This window comes from Xenopus tropicalis, chromosome 5 (genome assembly GCF_000004195.4).
Source record: "Xenopus tropicalis strain Nigerian chromosome 5, UCB_Xtro_10.0, whole genome shotgun sequence".
Classification (NCBI taxonomy): domain Eukaryota; kingdom Metazoa; phylum Chordata; class Amphibia; order Anura; family Pipidae; genus Xenopus; species Xenopus tropicalis.
Genome location: NC_030681.2, coordinates 64,229,543 through 64,243,861, shown reverse-complemented (window position 1 = coordinate 64,243,861; position 14,319 = coordinate 64,229,543). Strand labels below are relative to the sequence as shown.

The window sequence follows — 14,319 nt, the reverse complement described above, 5'->3', positions numbered from 1 at the left end:
GGCACCAGCCCGGGGTACAAGGTAAGCGATTAAAATCACTTGGGGGTGCCAAACATTTTGGCACCCCCAAGTGACTTAGCCTTTCCTTATCCTTTCACCTTTTATCATTGCAGTGAACTTTTACAATCTATATATATTATAAAGGTCTATTTTACAATAGTGGTGCCATGGGTTGTTTTCTCTGTGTATTTTAGCAGGAAGCAACCTTACCTCATCTTTTGCCTATTATTAACTTCAAAGGAAACTGCCAGACACTGCATAATACAGGCAGGTTTTTTAACCTAAAAATGGTCTAAAGTTCATCTTTGCAAAAACCCTTGTTCCAACTGAAGTTAGCAGGAGGTGTCTGGAATTATTTGGGGTGAAATCTCCATATAAATATGGGTCCAAACAACACATTTGTCAACAATGTTAATGTATATGTTCCCCTTTAACAAAAATAGCAAACCATAATACGTATAAACACGAATGTGCTCAGTAAGCATTTCTCAGCTGATTTTACATTCCTCCAGTATAATCGGAAAGAGCAACCACTTCAGAAGTGCTGTACATGTGTACAAGTACCTACACAGTGATCTTTGAGGGCCATGGACACGATACTATTTATTTAAGAAGGTTTGTTTTCCTATATACAAATGAAACACTGGTTGCCCAAATACATTTTTGGGATATTCCATATAGTTACATATCCCAATATGTCTTACCAAGGGTTAATTTGATCTAATGGCTCAGAATATATTGAAAGTATTTAGGACAGGTATTGCAAGAGTTCATCTTATCTTTTATGGACAATTTCAGCGGCACACAAGGAAATCTGTGCTACTGTGGCCAACAAAACTCCCAAAAATGCTTACGTTTCCCTTGACATACATTTGGATTGCCACATGTGAAATCAATAATCGATAATATTGCTACTTATGTACCTATTATGTAGGTGTGCATGGGCATGGGCATTATGTACCCATACTGGCACAGAAACAAGATTTTGGCAGGATGCAGTGCCTGCTTTGATAACAGTGTCCACAAAATGGCCCCTGCCTGCTTGCTGCAATTGTGAATTCCAAGGCTGAAGAAAATAAGATTCAAATAATTTATATAGTGTAAGTAAAGTTTATTTTGCTTGCCAAACACAATAGAAAACAATTTGAAATTATTTCTTAAGGTGACAGGTCCGCTTTAAGCAGTCTCCACTTTTATACATATTTTTAAAACCAATAGTGTTCTTTAAAGCACCACAAACCCTGAATTCAGGACTGTTTACAGAACATACCTGTATTCAAAATCTACAAAAACCTTGGCCTTGCCCTCATTGTTATCATTGCTCCACAGCCCTAGGCGAAGTAGCATTTTCTCTAATGTCTCCTAGGGTCACTGACTCATATGTCATTTGCTTTGTAAAGGCAAACACTCTGGTTGCAGTGAATTGAACTTAGTGCAAGATTGTAACATTAAAACACAGGTTAAAATAATATACTGTACTTACAATAGCACAAAATACTTAGAATGTAATATTTTATTTAAAATGAGTGACAACATCAATTGCAAAAACCATATTTCATAAATTCAACAGCCATTCCTACAGATAATGCAACTGGTAAAAATTAAATTATTCGTTGCTATGAAGATTGGAAAATATAAAAGACAAAGGAAGGCTGCAGGTTGGGCTCATGAGCACCTGTTTTAATTGATATTTTCTCTGAGAGTTACCCCACAGAGGGCTTACATTTTCATTGCCAGCTCAAATCTAGGGGAAAGAAAATGTGTCCTAGAGGTTAAACTGGGGGAGTCTTACCAACTATGGTCTCACAATTGCTGCCTAGCTGCTAGACATAAAATTATACATTTTACTGTGAGCAGAGAGATATTTATACATTTTACTATATATCTTTAGTTTACAAAATATATATATCTACAGGTCCTTTTCAAAAAATTAGCATATTGTGATAAAGTTCATTATTTTCTGTAATGTACTGATAAACATTAGACTTTCATATATTTTAGATTCATTACACACAACTGAAGTAGTTCAAGCCTTTTCTTGTTTTAATATTGATGATTGTGGCATACAGCTCATGAAAACCCAAAATTCCTATCTCAAAAAATTAGCATATTTCATCCACCCAATAAAAGAAAAGTGTTTTTAATACAAAAAAAGTCAACCTTCAAATAATTATGTTCAGTTATGCACTCAATACTTGGTCGGGAATCCTTTTGCAGAAATGACTGCTTCAATGTGGCGTGGCATGGAGGCAATCAGCCTGTGGCACTGCTCAGGTGTTATGGAGGCCCAGGATGCTTCAATAGCGGCCTTAAGCTCATCCAGAGTGTTGGGTCTTGTGTCTCTCAACTTTCTCTTCACAATATCCCACAGATTCTCTATGGGGTTCAGGTCAGGAGAGTTGGCAGGCCAATTGAGCACAGTAATACCATGGTCAGTAAACCATTTACCAGTGGTTTTGGCACTGTGAGCAGGTGCCAGGTCGTGCTGAAAAATGAAATCTTCATCTCCATAAAGCTTTTCAGCAGATGGAAGCATGAAGTGCTCCAAAATCTCCTGATAGCTAGCTGCATTGACCCTGCCCTTGATAAAACACAGTGGACCAACACTAGCAGCTGACATGGCACCCCAGACCATCACTGACTGTGGGTACTTGACACTGGACTTAAGGCATTTTGGCATTTCCCTCTCCCCAGTCTTCCTCCAGACTCTGGCACCTTGATTTCCGAATGACATACTTTGGACCACTGAGCAACAGTCCAGTGCTGCTTCTCTGTAGCCCAGGTCAGGCGCTTCTGCCGCTGTTTCTGGTTCAAAAGTGGCTTGACCTGGGGAATGCAGCACCTGTAGCCCATTTCCTGCACACGCCTGTACACGGTGGCTCTGGATGTTTCTACTCCAGACTCAGTCCCCCAAGGTCAGGAATCGGTCCTTCTCCACAATCTTCCTCAGGGCCCAGTCACCTCTTCTCGTTGTGCAGCATTTTCTGCCACACTTTTTCCTTCCCACAGACTTCCCACTGAGGTGCCTTGATACAGCACTCTGGGAACAGCCTATTTGTTCAGAAATTTCTTTCTGTGTCTTACCCTCTTGCTTGAGGGTGTCAATGATGGCCTTCTGGACAGCAGTCAGGTTGGCAGTCTTACCCATGATTGCGGTTTTGAGTAATGAACCAGGCTGGGAGTTTTTAAAAGCCTCAGGAATCTTTTGCAGGTTTTTAGAGTTAATTTGTTGATTCAGATGATTAGGTTAATAGCTCGTTTAGAGAACCTTTTCATGATATGCTAATTTTTTGAGATAGGAATTTTGGGTTTTCATGAGCTGTATGCCACAATCATCAATATTAAAACAAGAAAAGGCTTGAACTACTTCAGTTGTGTGTAATGAATCTAAAATATATGAAAGTCTAATGTTTATCAGTACATTACAGAAAATAATGAACTTTATCACAATATGCTAATTTTTTGAAAAGGACCTGTATAAACAAAAGGTGTTCTCGTTTTCCTTTACTACTGTAAGATGAGATATTTTATTTATGTATTTTTATTGATATCTTGATGTAATTGTCATGTTTAATTTTTAAAGAATGCCCTATTCTTAGCAACTTTTACAATTAGTCTTCATTTGTTATAGTTTTTAAATTATTTGTCTTCTTCTTCTGCTTCTTTCCTTTTGTCAGCCAAAAAAACTATTGCTCTCTGAGGCTACATTTGTATTCCTTTTTTTAATTACTTATCTTTCTATTCAGGCACTTTCTAGCTCATATTTTGGTCTTGTTCAAACCAAGGCCTTTTTGAGCCTTTTTTGAGCAACAGCATTGCCTTCCACCATTAAACTTGCAGCAAACATGTGCTTCTTGTCCATGGGAACTGGTAAAAAAAAACTAAGGGGGAAAGAAGGGAGAACAGAATATAAATTGAAAGAGATAAGTAGGGGACATTTAGGCTAATATTGCTAAATGCTGTTGGAGAAAATGGCACTACTACTTTTGAACAACTCATGCAGGCAGCTAGTGAATTTGAAAATTTAGTATGCACAATATTAGTCTACAGAAAAAAATGAGAAAGCCAATTAGTGAAAGGGGGTAATAAAAAACAAGCATGAGCAAATTTATGAATGGGAATGTGGATCACAAGAAAAAAAGGAAAGACTGAAAGTTATTAAAAAGAAGAGAAACCCAGATAAAATAAAAAATATATAATAAAAATGCTAATAGACAGGAGAAATTTTTATAAAAGAAAGAGAAATATAGGAAGAGTAAAGTAGGCCTATTAAAAGTTGGAATCCAACTGTGCTTAGATAAATATCTACTAGATGCTCTACCTTTAAGTAGTTTTTTTTTTTTATAAACTTGGTGTCACAAGAAAAGTTGTGTGGTCTTCTGACAGAAGAAATATTTTTAATGGCCCACCTTCATCTTAATGCTGCAATACTTGGTCATTACTTCCTAAAAAAAATAGCACAACACTGTTTTACAGGATTACTTTTAATAATTTAATAGGACATGCACTGATTTCCATTTAATTCAAATACAAACAGTGCTGCCCTGCAACATATATTTATAAAGAGGTGTCCCTGAATTTTCATATTGTCTGGTAACCCTTATCGATATTATTTTTGTCAGAATTAGTTTACTAACTTAAATTTTGATTATCAAATATGCTACTTTTCTGTTGTTTTAGGTGATTAAAACTGTGGGCCTACGTGAGGTTTGGTACTTTGGACTGCAGTGCATAGACAACAAAGGATACCTAACTTGGCTGAAACTTGATAAAAAGGTAAGCATGGTGGCAGAGTCCATAAGTCACTGGAATTCCTGAGATAGTTGTTACTTTGTTGCTTTCTCAGTTGCAATTATGCTGTGACTGTTTAACGTGTGCAAACATGGAATGCGTTACTCACAGAACCTTATCTAAGAAAGGCGGCTCCCCATGAAAGCTTGACTCAAGCCAGATATGAGTTCCAATTTACAATATGTTCCAAAGTACCTGGGCACACCTAACAAGTGTAGATGAATAGAAGGAATGGTCAGTTAGAGTGTTTCAATAGATTCTTCTTTTAAAGAAATGGCTTTAATTCTTGTTTTTCATTAAATGCTTGGCTATAGATTAACTGCTTTAGTCAAATAATAATTTTTTCTTGTTTTTTTTCTGCTTTTAATTATTACACTTATCTATTTCCTGTTGGTTCCTAATTTTGTACATAATATATGGCCATTAAGGAACAAGATAACATGTTAGAGTAATTTTAATAGTAAGAGTAAGGGCACACGGGGTGGATTGTAAGCCTGCTTATAAACGCAGCAATCAGTCCCTATGCTTCTAGTTGTGCCTGCACCTGGAAGCATTAAATCCACTTGGATGACGGCACAGGCAGCCAAAATTCACTAACAAATGCCAAGTCTTGTGTTTGTTGGCAGATATCAACTGCGTGGGGGCAGATTCAATGCTTCCAAGTGCAAGCATAGGGGCAGATTGTCAGCCTTTTTAAGCATAGGGACAGATTGTCAGCCTGCGCTTGTCTGCCCTGTGCCCTTGCCCTAAACACAGAAAGGAAATTACCAGCTGCACTTCTGGGTTCTTGAACTTTGTTGGAATGGGACATTACCATGCCCACTTTTGCTCTATCCCTGGGACATGCTCTATCCTTAGGACTCTAAGCAGGTTCACCTACATGTTGGATGGACAATGAAAATGGCAGACAATGAAAATCTGACAATGGCAGATTTTGCCCATAGCCCTCTTCACTGAGAAGTCACCATTTATTTATTTATTTACATGCTCCTGCCCCACCCTGCCTCCAGTGATGCCGGAGATTAGCAGGTCGGTTGTGGCTATATAGGTGATCGTGGCACTGCAGGTTGGGAGAGTACACGTTAATGTAATTCCTGTGTATCGCTGCTGTGTATAACCCCTGCAGGATCACTGGGACTGGCAACTTACAGCACATATGGATAAAAAAAATCAGTTAATCTAGTGAAGGGGAGGATCAGATTTATTTTACACTGCACTTAAAGTCACTAATGTAGCCCTTGTGCCTCTGACCAAAAAGTGCTCACCTGTGACTGTGTTTAGTCACTGTACCTTTGTGTGCAGACAAGAGCAGGCTGACAATCCACCCCTATGCTTCTAGTTGTGCCTACACCCAGAAGCACTGAATCAGGGTGCAAGCACACGCAACCGATACCTGCCAACGCACGCCAAGTCTCATGTTTCTTGGTGGATATCAGCTGCATGTGCCTGCACCTGGGCGAATTCAATGCTTCCAGTGCAAGCACAACTAGAAGATTTTTTAAATGTAGAGGAAGATTGTCAGCCTGCTTTTGTTCGCAGGCTGACAATCCACCTTGTGTGTCCATGCCCTCTTTATGAACTAAGATCTCAGGCTTTTCTCAGAAATGGAGTGTGTATACCAAATAGGTTAGTAGAGTCTGTGGATGTTGCAAAGTTTGAATTTGTTTAGGTATAACTTATTCTCTGTAAGTCACTCTTGGACATTGCAGACAGTGTTCTTGAGTCACATTTTTTTAAGGTGTCAGGCATTCTTTATTATGAACACCCTAAGAAATAATTTCAAATTTATTTCTATTGTGTTTGTCAAGCAAAATAAACTTTACTTACACTATACAAATAATAGAAATTGTGTTTCCTTCAGTCTTGGAATTCACAATAACAGAAAGCAGGCAGGTACCATTTTGTACACACTGTTACTAAGAGGACCAGATGTCCATGCCCATGCACTGGCTACACAATTAGATGGATGGTTAGGAGGGAGGGGGAAAGTAAGGAGTGCAGTGACATCTAGGATGTTCTGAATGGAAAGTGAGAGGAATTGTCTGCCCCACCTCTATGCCTGAGGCATAGAGGTGGGACAGGCAATATATGATTGACAGCTGGGACTTTTAAATGCCTTTATAATGGGCATGAATGTGTTTTTTTAAGAAAAGGAATTTGAGTGTTGTGATTAATTTGAAAAGGACTTTTATTATACAGCGTTTTATGTCTGTGTGACAGGCCCTCTTTAAGAAAAGGAAACTTGGGTCTAAATACATGGTGTGTATAACAAAGCCCAATAAATCTACTCTGCATTTAGTTTGAGGGCATTTTTGCTGCTCTTTGATTATTGTTCGTATCCTGTGCAGGGGAAATCACAACTTCAGCAGTTAATGCAAGTTGTGTGCTTGATTTTGTTATTCTTTTACTGTAGATACATTCATTTGAACAGGTATTGGCCTATTTATGGAAGACAGTTGTGCCAGAAAATAAGGAACTGTAGGGAACACATTCATCTGCATTCCTGCACAGCACCTGCCTACCAATACAGGTGTCTGACCACTGTCAGCATATTTCCTATTCAGCTGATTGCTTTTGTTCTCCCTGACCTACTGTAATCAAAATATATTTTTTGTGCTGAACTTGCTTGACACATTTTCACCTATATGCAGGTCTCAGCACAAGAAGTCAAGAAGGAAAACCCTCTGCAGTTTAAATTCCGTGCCAAGTTTTATCCTGAAGATGTTTCTGAGGAACTCATCCAGGAAATTACCCAGAAACTATTTTTTCTGCAAGTAAAAGAAGCTATTCTGAGTGATGAGGTATACTGTCCTCCAGAAACAGCTGTCCTTCTAGCTTCTTATGCTGTTCAGGCCAAGTTTGGAGACTACAGCAAAGAAACTATCAAATCTGGTTACTTGACCTCAGAGCGACTTCTTCCTCAGAGGTGAGTGTTCTGGCGCAGAATGGAATATGCAGAGTCATTAATTTCCATTACAATTGAATTGCTGTTAATATTGAGAAAGCTATTGTTCCAGAATTCAGCTGTTGGTTTTTTTCCAGTCAATAATTAGTCCCTTCTGCCAAAACCTTTGCTTTTCTCTATTTAATTATCTTTAAAATGCTCTGGGCTGCTTGACTAATGTTTAGTGCAGTAACCATAGCAACCAGTCATATATCCTTTCATTTTCTTTGTTCTTGCTTTTGCACCTGTGTTAGTAAATCATCCTCAGAGTCAGTGTTATATATTCCCCATTTCTTACACAGCAGCTATTAATGTATTGCTTGTTAAAAGGTCTTGTTTTCAGGTCTCGCATTTTCTTGAAATTAGATCAAAAATGCAACATTTTATTTTTTTTCATTTTAGGGTATTGGATCAACACAACCTTTCCAGAGACCAGTGGGAAGAAAGGATTGAGGTGTGGCACTCGGAGCACCGTGGTATGCTGAAGTAAGTGTGATGGTTTGCTGGCAGGTTTTCCTGACCATAAGCTTAGATAAGCTTATCAACAGAAAGTTATTTTCTGCATTGTCTAACAGAGGACACTTCATAATAGCATTTCATTATTTATTTTGCATTACATTTTGCAGTATGTAAAACTTGTCAAAAATTTTTTTTCAACAAGCAGAAAACCCCTGGACAAGGTCTGGAGCATTTTTTTTGTGTGAATAGTGATGGCCAGATATATAAGCAGTGCTTCAGACTTACATCGTGGCGTTTTCAATTCTGTACTCTGTGATAGTAACTCTCTGTTATTTACCAGCAACAATGCAGATAGAAGCAGAGTAGCAACTTTACTTCAGTGAATGAGAATAATGCTGATGCAGCCGATGAGAAAATGCAAATAACCCCTCTTTAAATAAATGTTTCATTGTCTATTTATTCTGACTTAGGTAGAGAGGGAAACTTTTCCCTTTGTATATACATGCATCTGAAAATTTCCAATGACTGGAAATAGCAATGGAAACATCTATATATGAACAATAGAGGTAGTGTGGGAATATACATACTGCTCAGGGATAACGTGAGCATATTGTGTTTATACAAAGCAATATTTCAAGTATTAAAGGTATATGTTTAGTGCAAGCACCATACATATTACCTTTTTAAAACAGCAAAAAGTATGTTCACCACAAGCCCAATTCAGTGAACTAATGCTAAGAACAGCAGTATACAAAATATAGCTAATGTATTTTCTAACATTGCATTATTTCCTTGTTCTTAGTATTACTTTTTTTCCATGCAGAGAGGATGCTATGCTGGAATATCTTAAGATTGCTCAAGATCTGGAGATGTATGGTATCAATTACTTTGAAATTAAAAATAAGAAGGGGAGTGACCTCTGGCTGGGAGTAGATGCCCTTGGTTTAAATATTTATGAGCACAATGACAAGTAAGTAAAGGAATCAGAATACCAACACTACATACATGTAATTCCTTTTCTGCTTATTACAAAAAGGCAGGGCAACTTTCTCAACATTCGTGTTGCTTTGATCAATGCTGCTTTGATATATGGTGCTAGTTTCACTGTGGCCTTAAAATTAATAATGACACATGCCTCCCAACTGTCCAGATTTATGCCAGACAGTCCCTCTTTTAACAGCTCAGCCTGCAGTCCTGGATTCTTACTAAAAAGTCCCTCATTTCCCTTTTATCTCCTGCACTGAACACTAAAAAAGATACAAACATAATCAAAAAGTAGCTTTTGGCAGAGAGCCCAGAAAGTTAACAAGCTAACACCTGTATTTAGATACAATTGTAACTAATATACTAAACAGGTCTCTTGGGGGAACTGATACTTGCAATTTCACTGCATTAGCAAAACTGTACACCAAAACCCCCAGAAATGTGTTCAAACTTTAAATAACCTGCCAAATTTAGTAAAATGGGAGTGGTATGTAGGGGGTGTGGTTGCAAAAATGGGTGCAGTAAAAAAAAATTGCCACAGCATTTCTTTTTGTGCCTCTTCCCATTTTACAAATGTTGGGAGGTATGCTATCTGTAAAAATGGCCCCTTTATTGGAGCTCCCTATAGATCCTGTCAGGTACCTGTCCAAGTTTCAAATGAGGGGTGGGCCCCTGCCAGAAGCACAGTAGGTGGGGGATAGGCAATTACAGCCCTTCAGCCTAATGCGCAAATACAGGCTTCAGTTCCTTATCAGGTCCGCCAGCTGCTGATTGGTCCCTATCCTACAGTGCAGTGTGCTTTTTGTGCCTCTTCCCATTTTTCAAATTTTGGGAGGTATGCTATCTGTAAAAATGGCCCCTTTATTGGAGCTTCCTATAGATCCTGTCAGGTACCTGTCCAAGTTTCAAATGAGGGGTTGGCCCCTGCCAGAAGCACAGTAGGTGGGGGATAGGCAATTACAGCCCTTCAGTCTAATGCGCAAATACAGGCTTCATTTCCTTATCAGGTCCGGCTGCTGATTGGTTCCTATCCTACAGTGCAGTGCGCTAATTGCCACCAGCCCCCCTGCACAGCCTGGGAAAGGAGGCAGCAGGAAGAGGAACAGATTGGGGGGGGGAGAAATTTTCAATAAATCAGGCCAAAACACTACTTTTTAAAGCACTTTCCTTCTATATTTAGATGAGAACAATCCATTGGTACAATTTTCTTTTTCAAACAATATGTCCCCTTTATATGTTTTTGGAAACATAATTCTTTGCTTCCCCAGCCTCAGCCCTGCCAAAATCCTTCTCTCTTTTCACAGTGCTGTTTCAATGAATGTATAAATAAGTTTGTTATAACATATTTAGGGCAATGGCACATGGGGTGTTTTGTAGCCTGTGGGAAACTGTACTCCTTGCCTGCAGCAGAACTCAAAAAATACCTCTTTCACCACATATACACTCCTACCACATTTTGATGTCTTTACATGATAGGACTGTTTTACATGTGCTGATTTACATAAAACAATAGAAAGGTATTTTGGGACTTTAAATAATAAATACATTAAATAAAATGTAAATACAAACGTTAACACAGATGTTTTACAGAACATTGGTAAATTAGGCTGATGAAACTATAAATGCAGTCATCCTTCACTTTGTATAAGCTGTGCATATTGCTCTTTGTCCCTCCCACATTCAGACTCTGTTTTTTTCTCTTCTGCATCAGGTGAGGAGAGAGCTGATTTATTGTCACATTACTGTTGTCAGTGTATAATGTGTATATAGTGTGTATAGTGTGTCCCTCCCTTGGTAGCAGTTTAGATTGCACCAGTATGAACAAAACCCTTGGTTGTAAACCCTGGAAGAGCACTGAATGCTTTGCTGCCAGTGACTATACACAAGGTGTGGTGCTGAGTCCACTCCCAGCATTAAGTGTATAGAGATACAGAAAGAAAGCACTGCATGAAGTAATTCTTTTGCAAACTACCAAGGTCCTGGATTCCACCCTGTGGAGGAACAAGGAGTGCCTGTCTCTAGATTACGTAACAGAAACCACCAATACTTTCATTACCTGAAATACTGGAACCCTGTAGTGTTACCATAGAGATACAAACAGGTTTTGCAACGTTCATTAACCTGCAGTAAATCTAAGTAGAAAAATCCCATTGTATAACTGAGGTTAATTATTTATTACAATTATTTTGATATTTTAAAACAGAAGAGGCAGTTAGGTTGACTCACATTTATTTTATTGTATTGTACCCTTCATTTTACTTGATAAAATAAATGTAAAATATTTTTCCCCTGTAATCCCACCATATAATAATCTGGACTGAGAGTTTAGTCTTGTGATCCCTACCACAGGCGTCATTTTAGAAGTGCTAGGAAACAGAATCTGCTTTATCCTTGTCATTTTGGGTCACTTGCTTAATAAACACATTAGTGCAGTTTAGTCATTTGTGTCACCTTTTTTTTATCCTGCATGGCATATGATTTGACTGTAAGTCATTTAGCTACAGGTAAAACTTGATTTAGAGAATTCACCAGTATTTTGTACCATAATTATTTTTTATACCATAGTTTGTACCATAGTTATTTACTGAATTTTCTATTCACCTATGCTGCTGTTCCAGAAATGCATAATTGGTGAGGCTTACTTGTTACAGCTACTAAAATAGACAATGCTGATCATCTACTGATTGTCTCTACATGTGTTTTAGTAGAGGCTATTCTCAGTATTGTCTATGGCAGGGTATTTTCTGGCGTTTAGAAGCTATGACATGTAGTTGCTACCAAGTTGATCTGTGTGTCTTTGCCCTTAGGGCTGTGGTAGATCTCCCTTGTTGCGGGCGACTAATGTCCCCGATATGCCATCCCACTGGCTTGAATGTAAATCTCGAGAGGCAACTTCAGCGATCACGGCGCCGCGTATTCCATCCCACCGGTGACTTACATTCAAGGGAAGGGTGTTCCCAATCACTGTTCCCTCTAAGCTGTGCGCGTGTGCGCGCGCACACGACTTTCCGAACCCGCGCACACAAATTAAAATAGCGCGCACAAAAATTAAATTTTTGTAACTTGATTTAGACAAACTGAAAGACCTGCGCAAAAATGCCCATAACTGAACTCCAACAAACATTCTGTAGCGCACAAAAATTGAATCTTGCTTTAAAATGCGCACGGATGATATTTTTTGCGCACACAGCCTATAAAAAATTAGAGGGAACGTTGTTCCCAATTACCTACGGCAGTGGCAAAACTGTTTTAGTGAACAGTGCCCCCTAATGCTAATGTACATAATGCTTTTGTTCCATGTCGGATTGTTTAAAAGGAAAATATACCCCTTGTATACTTTTTGACAAGAGCTCATTCAGCTGTAGAAAAGGTGTAAAAACAATATCTGAAAATAGATATTTTTTTTTCTCAAACATACCTGATTTCTCAGAGTAAAATGATACTTTAACCTTTTTACTGCCAACGACGTATGGGATACGTTGTGGCAGAAAGAGGGCTTAACTGCCAACGACGTGTCCCATACGTCGTCGGCAGATGAAGGATTCTGCCACCACTGCAGAGAGTTTCTAGCGATGACAGCCCCCTGGGCAACGAGCCAGGGGGGCTGTCATGTGATCCTAGATCGCATCGCGTCTGCTGCTTCCTGCTTCCCCCCAATGCCGCCACCCACTGAGATCCTGCAGCCTGGAGGACAGAGCCAAGCAATCAGTGCTTCAGGACAGGTAAGGTGTTTTGTTTTTTTTTTGCACTTACACACACACTTACATACATTTATACACACTTACATACATTTACACACACTTACAGCACACAATTTAGCAGTTTTTTTTCATTTTTCACACTTATATAAACTCATATACACTCATATACACACTGTCACACAACTTTTACACATGTACACACATGTATACGCAAACACTTTGTTTTTTTTTTTTTCATTTTCACTTTACCTTTTACCTAAAAAGAGAAAATTGTTTCATACTTACAATAATTTTCTTTTCCTGGCCATCCCCGTAGTAGCATTACAGAACCCCTAGGGTATTCCCTCCTCCCGCAGTGATGACTCCCCCTTCCTGCTCCGTGTCTTAGTAACAAGCTTCTGGAATACAAATACATGATTAGAACATTCAAGGGCCGAGGAGATGCTACTACGGGGATGGCCAGGAAAAGAAAATTATGGTAAATATGAAACAATTTTCTCTTTTCCTGGCCATCCCCTCATAGCATCTCAAAACCCCTAGGGTAAGTACCCGAGCAATAAAACAGAGGGGGGTAAGAAATAATCACACTAATCAAATTGCTGCATTCAATATAAATTATGAAGAAACGGCCTCTAGCACCTTTTGACCAAATAAAGACTCATTATGTGACAAAACATCAAGTTTGTAATGTCTAAAAAAAAGTATTGGAAGAGCTCCAAGTTGCTGCTTTGCAAATCGACTCCAGAGCTGCCTGTGCCGCCGCTGCCCAGGAGGTTGCCATACCCCTAGTCGAGTGAGCCCTCACCCCTTCCGGCATAGCACAACCTTGTTCTTTGTAGGCTGTTGTTATTGCAGAGACGATCCATCGTCCAATGGTTCTGGTAGTAGCTGCTTGACTTTTATGACTGCCAGCTGGGACTACAAACAGGTTTTTACCCTCTCTGACAGATTGAGTTCTGATGTTATAGGTTTCCAGACAGTTTCTGACATCTAGACTTCGGTCCAGAATTCTATCACCACTAGGAGTTTCTGGGTGAAAGGAAGGCAGAATTATAGGCTCATTGAGATAAAATGAAGAGACAACTTTGGCATGGTTCTGAGGACAGCTTTCTCAGGATAAAAGACTGTAAAAGGAGGTTCACAGGAGACTGCTCCTAATTCACTTATTCTTCTTGCGGAAGTCGCGGATACTAGGAAAGTCGTTTTTTAGGGTCAAATACCATAAGGAGATTTCTTGTATAGGTACAAATGGTTTAGCTGTTAGGGCTTTTAAAACAAGGGGTAGATCCCATGGTGGAGCCCGTATCTTGATTGGAGGATGGATTCTCTTGGCAGCCACCAAAAATCGAATGACTAAAGGTTTTGTACCCGAAGGGAACTCCATGACAGACCTCCCTCTAGACCCGACTGAAGAAAATCTAAAATGTTGTTTATAGAAGG

General features: G+C 39.0%; 1 protein-coding gene across 1 annotated transcript in view; it reads left to right on the top strand.

Moving 5' to 3' along the window:
- Positions 1 to 14,319, top strand: part of ezr (ezrin) — a 56,186-nt gene that overhangs the window by 19,039 nt on the left and 22,828 nt on the right. Inside the window, exons 4-7 of the mRNA NM_001030458.1 lie at positions 4,681 to 4,776; positions 7,443 to 7,717; positions 8,138 to 8,221; positions 9,018 to 9,164. Coding sequence (NP_001025629.1) covers positions 4,681 to 4,776; positions 7,443 to 7,717; positions 8,138 to 8,221; positions 9,018 to 9,164 — 602 coding nt within the window. The remainder of the gene's footprint in view (positions 1 to 4,680; positions 4,777 to 7,442; positions 7,718 to 8,137; positions 8,222 to 9,017; positions 9,165 to 14,319) is intronic.